At 48.9% G+C, this 20,451-nt stretch overlaps 6 protein-coding genes across 6 annotated transcripts; 3 read left to right on the top strand and 3 right to left on the bottom strand.

The window, feature by feature from the left end:
- Window positions 1-3,019: 3,019 nt before the first annotated feature.
- Window positions 3,020-5,810, bottom strand: LOC308237488 (histone H2A type 1-D). The gene has a single exon (XM_080648221.1). The coding sequence runs from the start codon at window positions 5,761-5,763 to the stop codon at window positions 5,371-5,373; it is 393 nt and encodes a 130-aa protein (XP_080504347.1). The 5' UTR covers window positions 5,764-5,810; the 3' UTR covers window positions 3,020-5,370.
- Window positions 5,811-6,097: 287 nt separating this feature from the next.
- On the top strand, window positions 6,098-6,478 carry LOC308237499 (histone H2B type 1-C/E/F/G/I; the record flags this gene model as incomplete). Its single annotated transcript, XM_080648232.1, has 1 exon — window positions 6,098-6,478. One exon carries the CDS (start codon window positions 6,098-6,100, stop codon window positions 6,476-6,478), a length of 381 nt encoding a protein of 126 aa, XP_080504358.1.
- Window positions 6,479-11,499: 5,021 nt separating this feature from the next.
- On the bottom strand, window positions 11,500-12,005 carry LOC308237497 (histone H2B type 1-C/E/F/G/I). The gene has a single exon (XM_080648230.1). It carries the CDS (start codon window positions 12,002-12,004, stop codon window positions 11,624-11,626), a length of 381 nt encoding a protein of 126 aa, XP_080504356.1. The 5' UTR covers window position 12,005; the 3' UTR covers window positions 11,500-11,623.
- A 287-nt stretch (window positions 12,006-12,292) lies between these two features.
- Window positions 12,293-12,685, top strand: LOC308237492 (histone H2A type 1; the record flags this gene model as incomplete). The annotated part of the gene is made up of 1 exon (XM_080648225.1): window positions 12,293-12,685. One exon carries the CDS (start codon window positions 12,293-12,295, stop codon window positions 12,683-12,685), a length of 393 nt encoding a protein of 130 aa, XP_080504351.1.
- A 687-nt stretch (window positions 12,686-13,372) lies between these two features.
- LOC308237481 (histone H3.1) lies at window positions 13,373-14,598 on the top strand (the record flags this gene model as incomplete). The annotated part of the gene is made up of 1 exon (XM_080648214.1): window positions 13,373-14,598. Exon 1 carries the CDS (start codon window positions 14,188-14,190, stop codon window positions 14,596-14,598), a length of 411 nt encoding a protein of 136 aa, XP_080504340.1. The 5' UTR covers window positions 13,373-14,187.
- On the bottom strand, window positions 13,373-16,127 carry LOC308237479 (histone H1.4-like). The gene has a single exon (XM_080648212.1). The coding sequence runs from the start codon at window positions 16,032-16,034 to the stop codon at window positions 15,393-15,395; it is 642 nt and encodes a 213-aa protein (XP_080504338.1). The 5' UTR covers window positions 16,035-16,127; the 3' UTR covers window positions 13,373-15,392.
- Window positions 16,128-20,451: the final 4,324 nt, after the last annotated feature.

Below are 20,451 nucleotides of genomic sequence, written 5' to 3'. Positions count from 1 at the left end.
TTGTTCACTTTACATGAGGGTAACAGGGTGATGTGGGTACATAGCTTCAGGGGTCCGGGAAAGAGCTGAAATGACCTTGGGTGCTTGTCCTTGGGGGCCTGGACCCCACTGCTGGGGCCTCAACACTCCCTACACCCCACCTTCTGAGGTCCAGGACCTGTCTTCTCTCATCTTGATTTTTGCTTCCTTTTTAGAATGGAAATGTTGCTGTTGTTTGGCATCGGAAAGGTAACTTTTGAGTTAAGTATTGCACAGTCAGGGAGGAGGAATAAAGGGGTTCTCTGAAAAGTAACCTCAATCTTAACGTCAAGTTCTAACTGGGCAGGTCTTGGCGGGAGTACACACCCCAGCCACCTACGTTCTTTAGAAAAAGGTTATCTTTGCTTTAACCAGCTCTGTGCATTATTCTTCTGCACCTACGTCACCACACCTTTGAAATGCCAAAACGAACCCCTTTTCTTTTTCAGGCCCCTTGAGGTTTAACCACCTACCCTCCAGGGGGCACATATTTTTAATATTTCGGATGCACGCCTTGTTTTCTCCGATCTTTTAAAAACACATTTCTATAGATTTCAGAGAGGAAAGGGGGAGGGAGAGACAGAGACAATGGTGAGAGAGAACCATCAATCTGATCTTCATGTAATCTTCCATCTCCTCCTTAATAAATGCATAAAAAACAGACTGCAACCCTGTTATTCTGGAGAGCATTGGAGACCTGGCCTGCCAGCTCATGTCCTGGTGTACAGTTCTCTGCAGGTTTGGCGATGTTTCAGGTGGACACCTGTGATTTCCTAAGTACAGTGATCTTCACGCCCCTGGGGTTCATTCTCCCAGTGACCTTGAATCTTTCAATCTGGTATTTTGCAATCTGGGCTTACATTCCTTTGCTTTCGTCATGTCCCGTGTCTATCAAAAACAAATGTTTGGTTTCTGAAGTCAATGCTAAACGTACACGGTGACATTTAAATGTATATACAGAGGGGCGCAAAAGCAGGTTTATAGTTGTGAGTATGCAGAACACAGTTTATTCTCATAGTATTATTTTTTATTAATGATTGTATCATCATTCCTATGAGCAACTGTAAACAAACTTTTACCCCACCCTGTATTGAACCATCAGTCTTCATCATCTTTCCATGCCCAGCCAGACACAGTTCCCCTAGGACCACATTTTCCCGAAAAAGTATTCAGAACCACTTTTGAGCATTTGAAATGTGGCTGAAGGGGAGGAGTCGAAAATTCAATTTTACGCAGTTTTAATTGCCGTGTTCAATTTAAAAGCAGATGCTGCACTCCACTCAGTTATTGAAACGGTTTAGCTGCGTTTGAACCACTTGGGCAAGTGAAATTAACTTCTTCGGCAGGGCATTTGTGCAATGCGAATGTATATCAAGTATTTCGAGAAAAAATTGATATCAGATTGCAAACAACATGCACCCAGTTTGGAAGATTTAGACTGAAAAGAAGGAATGTAAAAGATTGCAATAATAATGGTGACATTTTGAAATAAGAGTGTTTTGGATATTTCGGGTTAAATACAACATATTATTAAAACAATTGCATTTTTTTCACTTCTTAAATGTGGCTACTGCCCTGGCTGGGTAGCTGAGTTGGATACAACAAGTCCCCACACACCAAGGCTGCAGATCTGATTGCATACCAGAGTCAACTAATGAATGCGTGAATGCCTGGATCACGAAATTGAGTTTCTCTCTGTCTCTCTCTCCCTTCCTCCGTCTCAACGTCAACAACAACGTGATTATGGGAAAATCTAAAACCACACCTGTGGCTGGCGAAACTCACTCTAGGCATCTCCCTCTTTCTCTTCGAACCTCTAGCAAACTTTCTATCACGGGCTTTGGAATACAGTGGCCACTCGGGGTATTTCTAAGAAACCTGGTTACAGAGCCTGGCCTCAAGGTAGATTAAAGTGTCATTAAAACACTCATTTCAGCAAACGAAGGGAGGCTTGGCAAATGAAACATTAGTCACCAAGGTGTTGGGGAGGAGAAAAACTTTTTTTTTTCTATCCTCTGGGTTCTCTGGCTGGTCTAATACTCAAATTGATGTAAGACAGACTAACAGAAGGAATACTAATTTTGGCCCTAGCTGGCTTTGCTCAGTGGATAGAGTGCTCCCACAGACTGAAGGTTCTGGGTTCGATATCCGCCAAGGACAGGTAGGTACTTAGGTTGCAGGTTGGATCCCGGGCCTTGGTCGGGGTGTAGGCAGGAGGCAACCAATTGATGTGCCTCTCTCACATCGATGTTTCTCTCTCTCTGTTTCTTCTCCTCCCTTCCACTCTCTCAAAAAATCAATGGAAAAATATCCTCAGGTGAGGATAAACAAAAAATATATAAATAAAAATAAAAACAATATATTTAAAAAAAGTCAACCCCCCCCCAAAAAAAAACACAAACACCCCACCATTAAAAAAATTTTTGCACAACAGAAGCCCTATAAAAACATGGGCCAAAGGCAGTGGGGTAACTGAGGCTTGTCTGCCACCCTTAGCTCATGAGTGGAATAGGGGCCCAGGGCTTCAGGGCAGGGGGTGGAGCAGGTGTGGGTCATCAGATGTTTCCCTGCCCTAAGGGGTCACTCGGATGGAAGTTATCTGCCCAGTAGATTGCTTTCCCGGACAGGCCCTATTTATATTCTTTCAGGTAGTTAAGGAAGAGGCAAAAGGTTTTAGTGCTTCTGCTGGGAGTTGATTGACTGTCGATCACAATGATCCATGTGGCAAAGTGGCTCGTTTTGGGGTGGCATAGTCTGCAAGTGAAGTTGGATACTAGAAAGATGTTGACCTTAGAATTCTTCAAGGGCAGGATATCGGGAGCTGGAGGCTACCTGAAAATCTGTGGCTAACCTTTTTGTTCCAAATGGGTGGGTTTTTGAAAGTAAGTATCCAAACCTGATTTTTAAAGCAATTATTGTCTAAGAGAACTTCAGCTTCTGCACAAAAGACTTCGCATTCCCGTAGTGCAAAAAAGAAGAGAAGCAACCATTTAGTGGAAGTACAAAAGCATGTCCATGAAAAAATTTATTGTTTCTGGCATTTAGGTTGTTGCAGGAGACCAAAGAACACCAAGGATGCTTCAAAGAAGAGGAGGGACAATGTTTAATACACCGGGACTCAGGGAACAGCCTTCCAAATCTGAGTGAAGGAACGTGCATGGGCTTTCCTTTATATCTCCCTGTGGTCTTTGTCCCACAAACATGGATGATGCTTCTGGTCCTTTTCTCGGGCCTTGCAAGAAGGCCCCCAGGTGTTGGGGGTCTCCAGGCCCTATCTGATGGTCTGGCCTCATCAGAGTTAATAACCCTCCCTCCGGGGCAGTGCACTGTCCACAGCCCCATGGCCTCTGGAACCGGTTCTGCAAGACCAGTATCTGGGAAGGAGGCAGTGACTTCATTACAGGTTATCAAGAATGTACACCGAGCTTGCTGGCATGGGTTCAGATCACTATCCCCCAAATATCAGGGTTACATTGGAATTAGCCCTTTTTAGCCTTCTCAAGGTAAAGACCAAGAGAAATGGAGATGAGCAAATCCGGTTTATTCACATGTATATTTCATATATACCTGGGAGAGACCCAGGAAAGATTAGTTCATAGACGTGGCTTAGAGCTCCCGTTTATAGAGCATCTTCAACAAAGTACAGTCAATTTTTTTTTACAGAAGGAACAGGAGGAAGGATGCAGCTTCAGGCTTCTGAGGATGGCAAACGGGGGAGGTGAGCTATACGTGAGGAAACCAGAGTCAGCTTCCTTTGCAGATTCCCCTTGTGCCCCTGGGCTGTCACACGTCACTGAGGAATGAGTGGTCTCCACAATTTATATCCTGACTTTAGGCAGGAAAAGGGGGTGGAAGAGCGAGGTCATCCTGCAACTGATGCTTCAGCTCAAAATGATTTTTGTGTCCAAGAGGCATATTTTGGGGTGACCATTCTGGTTTCCTTCACTTTCCTGTATTTAGTCTTCATAATCTCCTCTTGGACTAGGTTTCTCTCCCCGCTGGTTCCCTTAACAACTCATTCCCTGTAAGAAACTTTTACTGCATTTTTGAGGCGTGGCATATGATTTTGAATTTTACATTTTGACAACTGTCGTAAGCTCAGTGCACAAAGACCAGTTTCTCTCCGTGGAATAAACCAGGTCTCCATGTGCTCTTGAGGCTGCCAGAGCGTAGCCCGTGAATGAGGCTCATGCTCATCTCATTTGATTTCCCTACACTCGGACCCCGAGGATCACCAGTACGTTTCCTTCTCCCTACATAAGGGGGTGCGGCTGCATGTTACTTGGATGGGTTTGCAATTAGCCTGTGTCAGTTCAGGCGTCCCAATGGCCTTGGCCTGAGCCATGAGTTAGAGACCAGGAACCTGGCCTAGAGCAATGGTGTGGTTTGGGGCCTTATTTGCAGGAACAGGTCAGTCTGGTTCTTCGCGCCCCCCCCCCACCCCCCCCCCCCCCCCCCGCTGTGCATGAATTGGTCTCGTTTGCTTCCTTGAGAAATTCGATTAGCTTCCCACTAAAGGCTGGTAGGAAATGAAAAATGTCTTTTGAGTTTATACTCCCCTTCAAAAGGAGTCCATGACAGCCAGGTTTCATTTCGTGCCGACATTAGAGGGCTTCATGCCTGGTTTTCTGACGACACAAATGACCGAGGGAGGGAAAAATCTTAGGAATGCCGCCATCGGGAAAATTTAAAAAGCCCGCCCTGGCGTGTGATTGGTCAGCTACCCCTTCTTTGTTCTGTCATTTCTGTTATTCAGAGGTGAGGCTGACAGCAGGAGTACCGGAATCGGCAGCATGTACACGATGTACACGCAGCAGACATGTTCACAAACAATCTTGGCCTGTCAGGGGCAGTCCTACCTGAAGTCCAGGCACAGAACTGCAGTTGCCTTCGGCACACGGGGACGCCAGAAATTGGTTTCATGAATCTTTTCTGACATTTTTGTACAGGGTGACCAACGGCTTAAAAAAGTTAAGCACTTGGAGGCACGTATGTTAAAACCCCCCAGCAGGCGGGTTCACAAAATGTAGATTTAGGCACGTCTCCTGGCCTGAAAGACTTCTCCCTTTTCAGGAAAAGCAGGCGGTCCCTCCCCTTCATACTGGAAACTGCAAGAGATCAGAGCCTTTCCCTTTTAAGCCCGAAGCGTGTTGCATTGATCGCCTTAATGATCATATTGATCACCTATAGCACTTTCACTTGGGTAACTTTCCAGTGGATAGGAGCCGCTGCAAGCGTGATTTCAATCAGCTACGTTCGGGGAAATGCAAGCCCTTTCACCGAGGAGGTGGGTGGCTCTGAAAAGAGCCTTTGGTTTCGTTATTTGCGTTGTCGCCCAAGGGACGCAGGCTTCTACTTGCCCTTGGCCTTGTGGTGGCTCTCGGTCTTCTTGGGCAGCAGCACGGCCTGGATGTTGGGCAGCACGCCGCCCTGCGCGATCGTCACCTTGCCCAGCAGCTTGTTGAGCTCCTCGTCGTTGCGGATGGCCAGCTGCAGGTGGCGCGGGATGATGCGCGTCTTCTTGTTGTCGCGGGCCGCGTTGCCCGCCAGCTCCAGGATCTCGGCCGTCAGGTACTCCAGCACGGCCGCCAGGTACACGGGCGCGCCCGCCCCGACCCGCTCGGAGTAGTTGCCCTTGCGGAGCAGGCGGTGGACTCTGCCAACTGGAAACTGCAGCCCGGCCCGCGAGGACCGCGTCTTGGCCTTGGCGCGCGCCTTGCCGCCCTGCTTCCCGCGTCCAGACATGCTGACCACTGACGGTATTAGAAGAGCCACAGGAAGAGAAACAGGAGAAATGTTCCGGAGGAAGCAACAGGACGCAAGTTATAGTCCTGGGTGGAATTGTTAAACACGAGATGGGATTGGTTCAAAATTATCTCGGACGCCGCCAACCAATGAGAAGGGTGACGTGAAGCCAGTGAATTTACATGCGCTCGTCACTGATACATCATCAAATCAGATCTGGAGACTCTTGAGGACCTCATTTGCATAGAGCCTCTATAAAAGAAGACGCTGTAGACCCAGGCGGGCATTTTACAGGTTCCCGTTTTCCTTTGCAGGTTTTCTTTTTTGCGTTAAAATGCCGGAACCAGCCAAATCGGCGCCCGCCCCGAAGAAGGGCTCCAAGAAGGCGGTGACCAAGGCGCAGAAGAAGGACGGCAAGAAGCGCAAGCGCAGCCGCAAGGAGAGCTACTCGGTGTACGTGTACAAGGTGCTCAAGCAGGTGCACCCCGACACCGGCATCTCGTCCAAGGCCATGGGCATCATGAACTCCTTCGTCAACGACATCTTCGAGCGCATCGCGGGCGAGGCGTCGCGCCTGGCGCATTACAACAAGCGCTCCACCATCACGTCCCGCGAGATCCAGACGGCCGTGCGCCTGCTGCTGCCGGGCGAGCTGGCCAAGCACGCCGTGTCCGAGGGCACCAAGGCCGTCACCAAGTACACCAGCTCCAAGTGAGGAGCTGCGGCCGCTGTCAAACCCAAAGGCTCTTTTCAGAGCCACCCACCTTGTCAGCAGAAGAGTTGTAAGGACTTGATTTCCCACTCTCACAGCTAAACTAGATTCAAAATGGCTTCGTCTGGATGGTATCTATAAGAGTGTCTTTTGTTTACAACGTGTTTGGTTGAAAATAAGAGGTATCTTAACTGGTTAGTCTTAGACTTTGTATTTCTTCCATTGGGCCCTTTGGCTACAAAGGTGGCTAAAACCCTGACATGCTGTTTGAACTGCTGTGAATTCCTGTGTCTACACATCCTTCCATGAAAGGGAAGAGCATTTAGGTTCGCTAATAACCCTTAGTGGTCAGGGGAAAGCGCCTCATTCTCATTCAGTGGGTGTACTTACGCAACATAACTTCCCAAAACCGGTGCAGGATGGTTCATGAGCGTGAAAGTTGAAAAGGGACTTGGATTGGTTCCAGGTTAGGAGTTCATGAGTTCTGTGAAATTGTTCACCATAGTGCATCGACCTACTTGTTCTCTTTCCCCGTTCCCCGACCCTGACCAGAAAAGGAACCCTATGTGTCTTTGCTTCCAATTCTAAACAATCTGTAGTGTAGTGTGCCCGGCAGAATATGCCACCCTGGCGTATCCACCTCCTAAGCTTTGGGTTCTGTGATATGTGAGGTTACCTGACAAAAGGCACTTCCGTTGCAGCTGATACAGGTAGCTGCTAATTCACTGTAATTTACAATGAGATGCTCCCAGGGATCCCAGCGAGGCAATCAGAGTGCTGAACTAGCCAGGTGGCAGTGTGAGGAGGATTTGGCCGGAGACCTGGCTTTGAAAATAAAGGAAAGAGGCCATAGGCTCAGCGAGGGGAGAGCCCTCCAACAGCTGGAAAGGGCACCCCACAAGGGACCGCAGCCCCCCAACACCTTGGGTCTAGCTCCAGGACACCCAGGTGCAAATGCTGATCTACAGAACTATAAAGTTTTAAGTGTGTATTTTATCAAGATTGTGATAATTTGTTGGACCGACAATAGAAAATGAATGCCTTCACATACATTTAGTAAGTATTGCCTAATGTGTTCAGGGATGTTTTTGAGATTATAACTATGCCAGTGGCCCGGTGCACGAAATTCGTGCACATTAAAAGGGGATTAATTAGAGGAAATATTTTAATATTGCTATTTGCCCTTTCTCCATAATAGAAGTGTCAGAGATGAAAGAAAATTAACAAAATGTATATGAAAATCTCCCTCCTGTCAGAGTCTGGGGTGCACCACGGGGCCCAGAGTCAAGTCCCCGCCCACCCACGTGTGCCTCAAAATTGTGCGAGACCCAGACCCAGTTGCCCCTACCCCCCCATTTGGCTAGATGCAGACCTGGCCAGTTCCACCCTTGTCAAGCCCCACCAGGTGGGGGATGCAGCCGCAGGTCCCCTGGCCCGGCGCTGGGGCGGGGGTCGTGCCTTGAGGTCCCCCGTTAAGCCCTGCTGGGTGGGGAATGTGGCCTGAGATCCCCTGTCAAGCCCCGCCAGGGTGGTGGTGTTGAGGGGGGTGCAGTCTCAGGTCCCTGTTAATTGCTAGTTAAGGCTCCTTACGGGAACTGGGCCTCCACTGTGGGTGCAGCCATCTTGTGTTATGGAAACCCCTGCCTCTGCTGTGGGCACCACCACCTTTGTGGCAGAGTGATGGTTAATTTTCATATTCCCTCTTTATTATATAGGAGGATATAGAATATTTAAATTTACACGTGTAACTATTATAAAAATCAATATAGGTGCCTGTAAACTTTAAAATATTCCAGGCTCACATGATTTTGAAATTGATCTTATTTGAACAGCAGCAACCTGCATTTTCTTTTACACAGGTGTCTACAATGTCTGAAGACAGCAGCAGAAAGTCTAATTGTATGAAGTACTTCATCCACTGCAGTATTGTTATTCTGATTATACTACTACTTCAAAAAGTATACTGATTATCCTATACTTCATTATAGGCAAAGTATAGGCGTGATGGTAAAATGTCCATCAATAACTTCATGAATTGTAAATCTCCCTAAAATATTTATAATGATTTCATGTGTTTTAACACAAGTGTCAATGAGGTAGATTTTAGCAATATTTTCATTTTATAATGTTAGGGTCGCCAAAGGAGGAACACAGGAGCCAAAAGTGGTCAGGAATTATAATTTATGAGGTCATCTGAGTACCAGGTGGGCTGAGCCCCCAAATGGTGCCAGCACCCAGGGACGGGGTAGGGGGATTGTCAGAGATTTTAATGGACTCTGGGCGGGCTTTTTCTAGGCCGAGAATTCTCGGGTTTGGGAGGGGGGCAGGGTGTAGAGGGGACAGATAATGGTCTCAGCAAGTGGAATGTGTTGTAAGAGAAAGGGAATGTGGGTTGTGAATTGGTCTAAAGGTTAGTTCCCCCTCGACCTAACAATAGGTCAAATAACAGGTGTGAGAACCAACGTTCATGTACCTGGCACAACTCAAGTTCCAACCCCAGATCTTCTTCTCCTTCTTCTTTTAAATATATTTCTTCATTGATTTCAGAGAGGAAGGGAGAGAGAGAGAGAAACATCAATGATGAGAATCATTGATCCGCTGCCTCCAGAAGGTCCCCCACTGGGGATCGAGCCCGCAACTCAGGCGTGTGTCCTTGGCCGGAATTGAACCAGGGACCCTTCAGTCCGCAGGCCAATGCTCTACCCACTGAGCCAAACCAGCCGGGGCCCAACCTCAGTCTTCTGATGCTATGGTCTTCCAAAGATGTGTACATAGAATAAAGACCACTTTTACCGAGATCTATGGATTTCTTAGCACTTTGGGAAGTGCCTTTACATAGAGTCTCTCCTTCCCCCGCACTCCGCGGCCTCTGTTTTCCTGGCGTGCCCCAACTCATCTTTCACGTTTCCCGAGTCGGCCAACAGGGAAGCTTGGCTCGGCCCAGAGATGGGCCTGCAGCCTGCACTCTCCTCTGGGTCACGGGAGAGCTGATGCGGACAAACCCTCCCTCCCAGGTGGCCTCCTTGAGAACGAGGACCATGTCTTCGAGGATGATCCACCTGCCGGACGCTGAGAGGGGCACCCTAAGCATATTCTTTCTTTAAGATGGAAAATAGAACCAGCCCTTTACAGCCAGGGCAGCGAGCTGCGCTGGTGTCCGGAAAAGAGAAAACGACGGGTTATTTTTACAAAGATAATTTAATCAATGTGACACCGGTTTTGGAAAACAAAACCAAGAGTAGAACTGGTGTGCCAAGGAGAACGGAACGAAGCAGGAGCCAGAGCAGGGCCCAGCGCGCGCGCACGCGCACACACACACACACACACACACACACACACACAGACACACGTTCGTTGTTAAAGTCTGGAAATTTGGATGGGAGTCCCGGTGGAGATAAGGCTCACATCTTGGAAGGGGGTGCTTATAAAGCTGATGCTGGAGGCCGAGAATCCAGACTGGGGGGCGGGGGGCCAGGGGGCAAAGGCAGGAACTGGAACCCGTTGCGGTGATACAGGGGAAGGGCATGTCACAAGAATGGAGCCACAGTTGTCTAATAACCATTCTCCTTACTAACCAGAGGTGAGTTCTCTCTCAGACCCCGGGAACCTGGAGGATGAGACAAGGCTGGAAAAAGATAAGATGCCTCCATGGGTCCAGGACTCAGAAAACAAAACACATTTGAGAACAGACCGAGGACGGGACCCGCTTTGACTTGGTGGCTGCGCTGGGACCCTGGTCCCCTCCGGGCGTTTTTCTCGGGAACGCCGATCCTTCTCCGGGCCCAGGACCAGGCTGAGCTGTTTGTTAACATCACAGATCAGACATTCTGGTTATGGGACTGGGAGCTCCGGAAGGCCGGACTGCAGACTCCACCCTCCCCTTTCCCTGCTACATGGGCAGCCCGCTGCTGCGCGTTGCAATCTTCTCCTTCGCGTGCATCGTGTGCATCGAACCAGCCAACTGGGGGACGGGGGGTCAGAGTAGATTCTTTTTTTATTTTTTAAAATATATTTTATTGATTTTTTACAGAGAGGAAGGGAGAGGGATAGAGAGAAACATCGATGAGAGAGAACATCCATCAGCTGCCTCCTGCACACCTCCCACTGGGGATGTGCCCGCAACCAAGGTACATGCCCTTGGCCGGAATCGAACCTGGGACCCAGAGTAGATTCTTGTGGGTGACCCGCTGCTCTCCCCCGGGGCCGGCAGGATTGGGATACACGCTCCTATGGGATTCAACCCCGTCTCTGCTCAATCGGCTGAAGTAGTGACCGGCAGCCCCGACCCCTTGGTCGTCTGGGTGCAGTTGCCCCAGAAGGTAAGGCCGGAGCTGACACAGAAGCAAACCAGAGCGCCCTCGTGTAACTGCCCCCCCAGCCCCGCTAGCTGTGCCTAGAAGTGGCCGCGAAGGAGCGTGGTGTGCGCAGCTCCGGCCTGTGCGCCCTGCAAGGTCCCGGGAGCGCGTGAGGCAGAGGAACTGCTTTACCGAGTAGCCCGGGCTCCCGCACGTGTCTTCCTGGAACGGGCAAAGGCTCAGCAAATTCAGGAGTCCGTGTGCTTGGAACAGAAGGGCACTCGGTTCTTTTGCTGAGACTGTAAGTGGCTCTGAGAAGAACCGTGAGTTAGGTGCCCACACCCTTAGGTAATAAAACGCTCGGCGGTGAGGACGCTAAAGGCCGGGGGCAAAGGGCGGGGGTGGGGAAGTGCTTGGAGCCACACAAAGGAAGGCGGGCGCAGAGCCACAGCGACACCTAGCGGGCGCTCCTTGTGGTGGCCAGTCAGGCGCTTTGGGGTGACGCGTTACTTAAAACAGACCAGACATTTCAGGGTCGAAAGCTTTATAAAGCACCTCCTCCAGCCCACAGTCCCTGCGGAAACGTTAAAAAAAAAGGTGACGAGCAGCTTGAAGGGATTAGTGAGATTTGGGTTTCAGTCCACGTTGACATACACTCATGGGAGCGGCGTATGGGGCATATTGTGCAGTGAGCAGGCCCTGCGCCTACCACCTGGGGGACGCGGGGATCCCTTCCCGAATGTTGGCACGAATGCTCAGGACCCAGACTTGCCATGCACAGCTCTTTATGGGAAAACGTGGGTGGCTCTGAAAAGAGCCTTTGGGTTAGGAGTCAGGCCGCTTACTTGCGCGTCTACTTGGAGCTGGTGTACTTGGTGACGGCCTTGGTGCCCTCGGACACGGCGTGCTTGGCCAGCTCGCCCGGCAGCAGCAGGCGCACGGCCGTCTGGATCTCGCGGGACGTGATGGTGGAGCGCTTGTTGTAATGCGCCAGGCGCGACGCCTCGCCCGCGATGCGCTCGAAGATGTCGTTGACGAAGGAGTTCATGATGCCCATGGCCTTGGACGAGATGCCGGTGTCGGGGTGCACCTGCTTGAGCACCTTGTACACGTACACCGAGTAGCTCTCCTTGCGGCTGCGCTTGCGCTTCTTGCCGTCCTTCTTCTGCGCCTTGGTCACCGCCTTCTTGGAGCCCTTCTTCGGGGCGGGCGCCGACTTGGCGGGTTCGGGCATGGTCGGGAGCTTGGCAGACTCGTTCAGCTAGGGAAGGAAGTAGAAAACTGAGAGCGAGACTTACCCGTTTTATATACCAAGTGGTATGCAAATAAGGGGTTAAACTGTTGTGAGTGATTCGTGCATATTCAGAGAACGTCATAAGATCTTCCCAATCAGAGTGCCAAATAGAGCTGCAGAGTCAGCCAATGACACAACTTCTTTTTCGCGCCCAGACATTTTTATAAAAAGTGCCACCGCTGCAGTTTCACTTTGCTGTTTGCTTTGTGTTAATATCCGAAGGTGAACATGTCCGGACGTGGAAAGCAAGGAGGGAAGGCCCGAGCCAAGGCTAAGACGCGGTCCTCGCGGGCCGGGCTGCAGTTCCCCGTGGGCCGCGTGCACCGCCTGCTCCGCAAGGGCAACTACGCCGAGCGGGTCGGGGCGGGCGCGCCCGTGTACCTGGCGGCCGTGCTGGAGTACCTGACGGCCGAGATCCTGGAGCTGGCGGGCAACGCGGCCCGCGACAACAAGAAGACGCGCATCATCCCGCGCCACCTGCAGCTGGCCATCCGCAACGACGAGGAGCTCAACAAGCTGCTGGGCAAGGTGACGATCGCGCAGGGCGGCGTGCTGCCCAACATCCAGGCCGTGCTGCTGCCCAAGAAGACCGAGAGCCACCACAAGGCCAAGGGCAAGTAGAAGCCTGCGTCCCTTGGGCGACAACGCAAATAACGAAACCAAAGGCTCTTTTCAGAGCCACCCACCTCCTCGGAGAAAGGGCTTGCATTTTCTTTTTCTTTAAACAGCTGCTTGAAAATGGCTTTCACCGGGTCTTCTCAGTAGATAAACACCCCATAAGAGCGAAATTAACAAACCATTGAAAAGATACGTTAAACGGGAAAGTTAGCAGCCACGGGGAAACAAAAGGTGTTTGGTTTCAGGTCATTAAGGCAATCGATGTAGCAATACCTCGAGCTGAAGACAAGAAATACATTGTATACAAAGAGAATGTTTGGTCAAAGGTGACTATTTAAGTGCAAATGTAGTTAATGAACCGCCGCCATAAAACCACCTTTTCAGTCTCTTGTTGGGTAGTTTTGCATCTTAATAGGACAAATCACCTGAAGGTCAGTCTGCAACACCGCTGGGCCTTAACCGTTTGCAAATAGGAACACAATACTTTATGTGCCCGTAATCATGCACTTTATTTTAAATTTTTCTTGTTTATACTATTACAGATATCCTTTTTCTGCTTCCAACCCCCCCTCATGTCCTCAGGCAGAACTTAATAACACAGGCTTCAGCATTACTTTAAAAAGGCTCTTAGTAATCTTCGCAACATTTATAAATTTGAGTATTTTTTAATTTTTTTTATTGTTTGAAGTATTACAAATAGTAGTACATATGTCTCTTTTTTTCCCCATTGACCTCCCCCCCCCCCCCGGCCTCCCCTTCCCCCCAATACATGCCTTTACCTGCCCCCCCCACCAGTGTCTTGTATCCAATTTTGAGAATTTTTTAAACTTCGTTTTACACAAGCCTCAGGTAAAAGTGTAAAACGCAGTGGAATGCTTTCTGTGAGGATGCTGATTAGTGGGTAATACAAATATTAATGTAGTTACAACAGAAAATAAAATCAATTAATGGTCTTGTTGCATTTAGGAAAAGTATATGAAAACACGAAATGTAAAAGTCTCCAAGTTCGGGGGTGGGGGGAGGGACAGTCTAAGGTCAAATGTGGAAATCAAGCAATTTATGTGGAAATCCGTCTTCCTAAACTTGAATGAGGCAAAAACATGTCACTTAGCCAATCACATCTAGCGCGCGCCTTTTCAAACGGAACGTAGGAAAGGCAGGTTAAGCGCCAAAATTTACAATTCTTATCAAGCGAACAACATATGTCATTGTAATAATTTGTGCTGGGATAACGCCAAAATATTGTGAAAGACAGTATAAAGACGACAGAGGCGAAAGACGGTAGAAAACACTCTACTGAAAAGGTGCTTGGGAGGAAAAAGTTAATTTTCGGTCTTAACCCACCGGAAGTCCCACCTATTCGGAAGTGATTGCCGCTTGAAGTAACTTTAGTCTTGGACTTGATGGACAGATAACTGTTCCAATCAGAGCGGGTCTTGCCTTATATATACTGGTGGAGCTCTAGCTTTCTCGTTCATCCTCAGATTAACCTCTGTCTCTTTGCAATGGCTCGTACGAAGCAGACGGCGCGCAAGTCCACGGGCGGGAAGGCGCCCCGCAAGCAGCTGGCCACCAAGGCGGCCCGCAAGAGCGCGCCGGCCACGGGCGGCGTGAAGAAGCCGCACCGCTACCGGCCCGGCACCGTGGCCCTGCGCGAGATCCGCCGCTACCAGAAGTCCACGGAGCTGCTGATCCGCAAGCTGCCGTTCCAGCGCCTGGTGCGCGAGATCGCGCAGGACTTCAAGACCGACCTGCGCTTCCAGAGCTCGGCCGTCATGGCGCTGCAGGAGGCGTGCGAGGCCTACCTGGTGGGGCTGTTCGAGGACACCAACCTGTGCGCCATCCACGCCAAGCGCGTCACCATCATGCCCAAGGACATCCAGCTCGCGCGCCGCATCCGCGGGGAGAGGGCTTAGACGCTATTGCACAAAATTCAATGAAAACCCAAAGGCTCTTTTCAGAGCCACCCACCACTTCAATTGGAAGGTGCTGTACGCAAAAGGGTAGGACTTCTATAACCATCAAGGACTCAATCAAGAAATTTCAAGATAAATTGTGCAGCATGCCTAGTAATTTATCAGAAAATGCTGTAAAACCTCAGTTCTCAGGACAGCACTTGCATCCGAACCCCTTTGGGCGATGCAGGAGGGGATTAAGAGCCATGACCCTGAGTAGTTGGTAAGCACTAGGTAGGAAAATACCCTGAAGCAAACTTTTGTCATTAGAATAACATAGAATAACATTGAATGGGTTGCATTATGTTTCCCCCTAGAAGTGACATCTTAAGGTCCCATGTAGGACATACAGTACGAAAAAGAAAACACGCTGAAACCTGTAGTGGGAAGTTCAAGAGGTTTATTTGCCAGAATTAACAGCTGTAAGTGCATGCAGTTTGTATATTAATTCAGCACTAAAAGCCTCTCTAGATGCCGAGTTGGGTCTCAAGGGCACAATAGTGGAACCTTAGAAACGCGAGCGCTAGGCAATCAACCCCCAAATGCTCTGATGCGCCAAAACCCTTTTCCTGGGGAAGTAAACGTGTACTTACTCTTATTACTACAGACCACAAGCACCAGGTGTAACGTACAAAAACAGTCTCACGTCGGCGCCTCCCACCCCCAGGCAGGGAATGTGGTGTCACCAGCTCTTTGTCCGAGGACTTGGGTGGCTCTGAAAAGAGCCTTTGTATTCAAGTCGTCCGTCAGCGTCCTCACTTCTTGGGGGCAACCTTCTTGGCCTTGGCAGCTTTCTGCTTGGCCGCCTTGGGTTTGGCGGCTTTGGCCTTGGCGGGACTCTTCGCCGGCTTCTTGGGCTTGGAGGCCTTCACCTTCTTGGGGCTCTTGGCCGCTTTCTTAACCCCTGCAGCCGCCGCCGGCTTCTTGGCCTTCTTCGGGGTCTTCTTGGCGCTCTTCTTGGGGGTGGCCGACCCCGCGGCCTTCCTGGGCTTCTTGGCCGCCCCAGCCGCCTTCTTGGGCTTGGCCGCGCCCGCCTTTTTGGCCTTGGGCTTGGCCTCCCCGGAGGCCGCCTTCTTGTTGAGCTTGAAGGAGCCCGAGGCGCCGGTGCCCTTGGTCTGCAGCAGGGTGCCCTTGCTCACCAGGCTCTTGAGGCCCAGCTTGATGCGGCTGTTGTTCTTGTCCACGTCGTAGCCCGCGGCCGCCAGCGCCTTCTTGAGCGCGGCCAGCGACACGCCGCTGCGCTCCTTGGAGGCGGCGACCGCCTTGGTGATGAGCTCGGACACGGGCGGCCCGGACGCCTTGCGCTTGGCGGCGCCGGCGGACTTGCGCGCCTTCTTTTTCACGGGCGTCTTCTCCGCGGAAGGAGCAGGAGGCGCGGTCGGTGCGGTCTCGGACATGGTCGTCGTCGGGGAGGATACCGGGCAGATTAAAAAAACAGAAATAAGTCTGCGAGCGGTGTGGCCGGCTGCGCAGCGTGTCTATATAAACACACAGCCACGCTGCGCGCTGATTGGCTCCCAGCTCCCTCTTCCGCCCGAGAGCAACTCGGTCTCAGCTCCGTCTCGGAATTGTGTTTGTTCCATTTCAGGAAAGCCAAAATATTAAGTTTTCCTATGGAAGAACCACAGCAATTTTACTCTACAATTCACCGGGAGAGCTCAAGCTTTGAGACCGTCATACTGTTGCCTTTCGATTAGCATCACTTCGGCCGCAGCCTTTGTCAAAAGCCCCCGACACGCTGAGAGATTCACAGGTCGGAGAGTCCACTTGTTGATTTTCGTTTAAAATATAAAATTTTCCCTTCGTGTCTCCAATATCTTGCCCCCCAGTAATGTTCTATACCTTCTTGGCTTGCCGTACATGCCAGCATCTGCTGTATTCTCCTTGAGATTTACCCAGAAAATCGCTTTCATAGGAGAAGAATTAGCACAGGCTCTTTCAGGATTTCTCTACGAGAGCCACCGGAAAGGATGCTTGGAATACCAGTAATTTTTCATAGGAAAAGCCTTGGTTTTGTCTCAGAAAGCGTTAGCATAGCTTTTGGGGACTATTTTTGGCTGTAAGGAGTCAATATTTATTTAAGAAAATGGGAATGTAATGTTCAATGCTTCTCAGGGCAGTGGGCCTGCTACAGCAGCTGGTGGCAGAGTAAATTCAGATAAAGGCATCAAGAGAGTTGGTTCCTTTTCCAGGTTAAAAAAAATCTTGTTTTTGTTTTTTTAAAGAGGGGAATGTTATTCGTATGTTCATGAGCTTTTGAGCACGGAAGTCTATCAAGCTTGGGGAAGATACATTTGGCAAAATAGTCAAGTGACAGCAGCATTAAGGAACATACACAGCACACACACACGTATGTAGGGTTTCTTTAGGATAGGGAAATTAAAAAGCAAGCATGTCCTAGAGTTGCCACTCCAATTCTTATCTAAGAAAGAATATAGGTTTATGGGAAGCACATTACAGCTTCCGCTTTATGTTCAGTAAGATACAGATTGATGGTAGGGTTGTTAGGAGAGTGTCACTGAACGCTGTTTTTGCTGAATGCTGAAGCAGAGCACAGTGTTTTTGTAGACACGGATACAGACAAGGAGCGGGACAGGAATGAAATCTGGTACAAGAACAGCAGAGGAGAAATCAACATGTAACTAACCAAAGAGAGTCCATGAGCTCAGGCTAAGCCTCCTTCAGGGGGACAGAGCCTTGGCTATGAACCCGTCTCCTTTATCTGCTGCAAATAAATAAAAATGCAGGCCAGCAACCGTCTCTCTGGAGTGGAACAGCCCAAGTGGCGAACTCCTTGAGTTTGGTAACAGTGATTTGATTTTCTTTTTCGCTCCTCGAGCTCTACGCTTGTCTCCAACAACCTCACGGCAAAGCCCGGGAAGGTAAGCTTTCTCCTTGACCATCAATGTTTCTCGGTTACATCAATGTTTTTCTCCACTCTCTCTCTCTCTCAACTCAATAAAAAGCATATCCTCGGGTAGGATTGAAAAATACGTTTGTAAATCAATAAATAAAATTTAAAAAATATTAAAATATACATAGGATTACAAAAAACCATACTAAACTAATGTTATTAAATTTATAAAAAAATACAAACCGGTGAAGTTTTAACATATGTGCTTCTTTATCAATACATTAAACAAGATTACCCATTTGACCAAGAATTAGAGTTTGAAGGAGTGATATATTTAAATGATGTTTTGAGATATCACCAGCTGTGGATGTATTGTAATATGGCTATAGCGCTGGTCCAGCCAATTACACTGTTAACTGTTTTCACAAAAAGAGGAAATGCTACCATTCTGTTGAGGGATACTAAGAATAAAACTTGTTTTTTTCACAAGTTTCCAGACCCTCTGAATCCTGTCTGAATTTCCAGCTTAAGCACTCCACTCTGGAATTTGTTTCCATACACTGTTTTTTTTTTTGTTGCTCTCTTTAAAAAAATATTTTTAAAAATATATATTTTTTATTTTTTTAGAGAGAGGGAAAGACAGAGAGAAATATCGCCTAAGCCCGTGGTTGGCAAACTGCGGCTCGCGAGCCACATGCGGCTCTTTGGCCCCTTGAGTGTGGCTCTTCCACAAAATACCACGGCCTGGGCGAGTCTATTTTGAAGAAGTGGCGTTAGAAGAAGTTTAAGTTTAAAAAATGTGGCTCTCCAAAGAAATTTGATCGTTGTCCTGTTGATATTTGGCTCTGTTGGCTAATGAGTTTGCCGACCACTGGTCTAGGCCAGGGAGGAGGCCACAACCAAGACGCATACCCTTGACCAGAATCGAACCCAGGACCCAGGCACCTTCTGTCCACAGGCCCAGGCTCTGTCCACTGAACCAAACCAGCCAGAGCTCCACATACCGCGAATGCACGGAGCAGCTTTGATGTGAGCTTGGTCCTCCTTGCCTACCGTGGAGAAAAAGCCAGGTCTACCCAAGGTCAGCTGGAACTTCTCAGCGACCTGAGTGATGAATAAATACATAAGTGTTTATTGTTGTGAATTATTCTCAAGAGAAGTGCGGGGTTTGGCAGGAGCACTCCCCTCAAGGTGTCCCCTTGGCATACAGATAATTTGGAACTGAAATCAACTGAAGCCCAACACAGGCAGGAAAAGTGTCTCCTTTAAAAAAATATATTTTTATTTATTTTTTATTTTTTAAAAAAATATATTTTATTGCTTTTTTACAGAGAGGAAGGGAGAGGGATACAGAGTTAGAAACATCGATGAGAGAGAAACATCGATCAGCTGCCTCCTGCACACCTCCCACTGGGGATGTGCCCGCAACCAAGGTACATGCCCTTGACTGGAATCGAACCCGGGACCCTTCAGTCCGCAGGCCGATGCTCTATCCACTGAGCGAAACCGGCCAGGGTAAAAAAAAAAAAGTTTTCTTATTGATTTCAGAGAGGAAGGGAGAGGGAGAGAGAGAGATAGAAACATCAATGATGAGAGAGAATCATTGATCCGCTGCCTCCTGCACGCCTCCAACCAGGGATGGAGCCCGCAACCCAAGTATGTGCCCTCGACGGGAATTGAACCCAGGACCCTTCAGTCTGCAGGCCGACGCTCTATCCACTGAGCCAGACCGGCTAGGGCAGCCGTGGGCAAACTACGGCCCGCGGGCTGGATCCGGCTGTTCTATCGGTTCTCTTGCTCTCCCCGCCGCTCCTTACTTTGAATTTATATTAGTTCACGCAAACATGCCATCCATGCTTTTGTTCCGGCCCTCCGGTCCAGTTTAAGAACCCATTGTGGCCCTCGAGTCAAAAAGTTTGCCCACCCCTGGGCTAGGGGCTTAATCACAAGGAACAACAACAGCCTGTAATTATGGGAATCGATAGTAGGGCAAGTGTCTCATTCTTTTTTTTTTTTAAAAGGATATATTTTATTGCTTTTTTACAGAGAGGAAGGGAGAGGGAGAGAGAGTTAGAAACATCGACCAGCCGCCTCCTGCACACCTCCCACTGGGGATGTGCCCGCAACCAAGGTCCATGCCCTTGGCCGGAATCGAACCCGGGACCCTTCAGTCCGCAGGCCGACGTTCTATCCACTGAGCAGACCGTTTAGGGCAAGTGTCTCCTTCTTAATGAGATTCGGATAGAGAAGCCTGCTTCAGGAAGGGCACTGGAGCGTAATCATTCTAGAAAACACACTTTAGCACGAAAGAATTAAGTATGGTGGTCAGGAAGGATCCAAGCAAAAATCTGTTCATTAGATTTCCCTGTGTCCCCTTTCTGAGTTGTCTAGCAAGAAGTTTGTTTTCCCACTTTTGTTACCAGTAAATTGCCCATTTCTCCTTTGAAATCCCAAAGCCCTTCTCCCCTCTCTCCTTTGTTCAAAATGACATTTATACTTCATTTTGCCCATCTTTGGGACTTTCATGTTAATCCCCCAAGCGAATGTATTACATTTTGGCTTTTTCCCTTTAACCTGTCGCTGTTAATTTATTAGCCCACCTAGAACTTTGAAGATGGGAGGGAATTTTTTTTTTCCATAGCCCCACAGAGTTTCAGCAAACGAGGATAGTGTCTTAGTACTCATCATTTTAGAGGAGTGCATATTGGGGAGAGGAATAATTAATGATGTGGCTGTTTTATTTGTGTGTGATGTTTGTGTTTTTTTGTTTTGTTTTGTTTTTGCAGATGTTAAACAGTTTGCATAGATTAGCTCTTAGAAGTATCTTTATGAGGAAAAACATGCGTTAACTGATTACTTTATATCTTGGGAAACCTGAAGGACAGTGTCAGGCTTCCTGGTGGAAAGTGTATGAAAGGTCCCACTTACAGGCTTTAAAGTGTTGTATGCAAACCCAACAA

The sequence above is a fragment of the Plecotus auritus genome (genome assembly GCF_963455305.1).
Source record: "Plecotus auritus genome assembly, chromosome: 12".
Lineage (NCBI taxonomy): Eukaryota > Metazoa > Chordata > Mammalia > Chiroptera > Vespertilionidae > Plecotus > Plecotus auritus.
Note: the sequence above shows the minus strand (reverse complement) of the source record. Positions and strands in the feature narration are given on the sequence as shown.

Excerpts from the sequence above, each read along its gene's own strand:
- LOC308237497 (XM_080648230.1), bottom strand. The coding sequence starts at position 12,004 with ATGCCCGAACCCGCCAAGTCGGCGCCCGCCCCGAAGAAGGGCTCCAAG.
- LOC308237479 (XM_080648212.1), bottom strand. The coding sequence starts at position 16,034 with ATGTCCGAGACCGCACCGACCGCGCCTCCTGCTCCTTCCGCGGAGAAG.
- LOC308237488 (XM_080648221.1), bottom strand. The coding sequence starts at position 5,763 with ATGTCTGGACGCGGGAAGCAGGGCGGCAAGGCGCGCGCCAAGGCCAAG.